Source organism: Cyprinodon variegatus, unplaced genomic scaffold (genome assembly GCF_000732505.1).
Source record: "Cyprinodon variegatus isolate N-32 unplaced genomic scaffold, C_variegatus-1.0 Scaffold645, whole genome shotgun sequence".
In the NCBI taxonomy this organism is placed as follows: Eukaryota; Metazoa; Chordata; class Actinopteri; order Cyprinodontiformes; family Cyprinodontidae; genus Cyprinodon; species Cyprinodon variegatus.
The window spans coordinates 78,949-80,712 of NW_015151098.1; the positions used below are offsets into that span (position 1 = coordinate 78,949).

At 43.1% G+C, this 1,764-nt stretch overlaps 1 protein-coding gene across 1 annotated transcript in view; it reads left to right on the forward strand.

The window, feature by feature from the left end:
* LOC107096718 (secretory carrier-associated membrane protein 5-like) overlaps window positions 1–1,764 on the forward strand; it is a 16,503-nt gene that overhangs the window by 5,857 nt on the left and 8,882 nt on the right. The window contains exons 2-3 of the mRNA XM_015393497.1: window positions 1,153–1,236; window positions 1,337–1,461. Of these exons, the coding sequence (XP_015248983.1) occupies window positions 1,230–1,236; window positions 1,337–1,461 (132 nt within the window). The 5' untranslated portion in view covers window positions 1,153–1,229. The remainder of the gene's footprint in view (window positions 1–1,152; window positions 1,237–1,336; window positions 1,462–1,764) is intronic.

Consider the following 1,764-nt stretch of genomic DNA (forward strand, 5'->3'; position numbering starts at 1 on the left):
TCCTTCAAGATTGTTTGAAAAGCTTAAACGAGCCTTTTCCATGTAATACTGCAACAAATACTGTTGGCTTGAATACTCGGTTTACTCGCTTACTTCTTCTTAGGTAATGCTACGTTCACACCTAAAGCAGCAGGAGCAGCTGGTTTACATGAAAGTCAATGGCTGACAAGGCGCGGCAAAAGGTCCCGCAGCGCGTTTTGAGCAGAAGGAGCAGCGCATTATGAGCGTTTGACGCGTGGAACGCGCTGCAAACGAAGCAGCTGCTGGAGTTGGAAAAATTTAACTTTAGCTGCTGGACGCGCCGCATCAACCAATCAGAGAAGCTGATCTGGGAGCTGGCAGGGAGTCAGACGCAGCACTGCTGATACAGAGCGCTATGATAACTCCTCTGAAACTGTTTATTAACGCCTAAATTAACTTAAAATGCAGAAATCTGCTGGCAAAACCTGTTCACTTTTATTATCCTGCTGCCTGAAGTTCGGATTATGTACATGAAAAATGCCGCTGCAGCGAACCGGCGACCGGGAGGCGAGCGGGCTATACGCTGCTGTTGAATGGGATTCCCAGTGACAGCGCACCGCCGGTATGTGGGGGTCTGAGCGGCTCCAACACAAACAATCTTTGAAGGCAGGATGGTAATCTGGATGAACTGACTGGACAGACCATGTTTTCAGGAGGACTTTCTCCCTTCAAAATAGATTCTAACTACTTTTTACCCGCTGATCACAGCAAATATAGCTGCCATTGTTCCAGGCAAAGAAAGGATAGGTTAGCTCCGCCCACCGCGCATCAGACCCACCTTTCCAACGAGCAGCTAGAGCAGCAAAGATGCTTCAGCCACGCGTCAGAACTAAACTTATAAAAGCGTCAAAAATGAAGCAGCACGCATGATGTTGCTGCTCCTGCTGCTTGCTGTCTGAACGTCGCGTTAGTTTAACTGTTGAAATGATCTAATCACGTGTGCCATCATGCATAATGCCCTTCATGTGTGTGTGTGTGTATGTGTGTGCGTGCACGCCCATCATAGTCAGAGTGTGTTCGTGTGGGAAAAAAAGCTATTTTTGCTGACCCTCCCCCCCTTGATGCAAAAGTGAAACTGCAACTGCTTCTGAGACAAAATGCTCAGCCACATTAATATAACTTCTTCTTCAGTTTTCAGTTTTGAACGCAGCTCCGATTGAAGTTTCTGCACCTGTTTGGAAGGTGGAGGCAAACACTGACCAGTGATCATGGCAGGTAAGCTTCCCCACTTTATGTTTATTAAGATCTATAAAGCTGTACCTGTAAAACAAATGTCTGCATGTGATGATTTTCTTTTTCTTTTTCTCTGGGCTAGAAAACAACTTCCCTCCCCTGCCTAGATTCATCCCCCTAAAGCCATGTTTTTACCAGGACTTCAATGAAATTCCAGACCATCAGCGCACCATGTGCAAGAGGCTCTACTACCTCTGGATCTGTGAGTGAACCCGCATGGGAAAGGCTTGGAGAGTATTATCATTTTATTTTTCTCCATACAGCAACATGAATGTAAGGAAGAGGAGTAAAGAAAAAGTTGACGGATTTTTACATTTTATTTCAGTATAATATGAGAAAAAAAGTTTTAATCTTTAATCTCAGAATTCAGAATTTTTTTCTCAGAATTATGACTTTATCAGAATTCTGATTTTTTTTTTAATTCTGACTTTTTTCTCAGAATTATGACTTTATCAGAATTCTGATTTTTTTTTTTTATTCTGACTTTTTTCTCAGAATTATGACTATAAT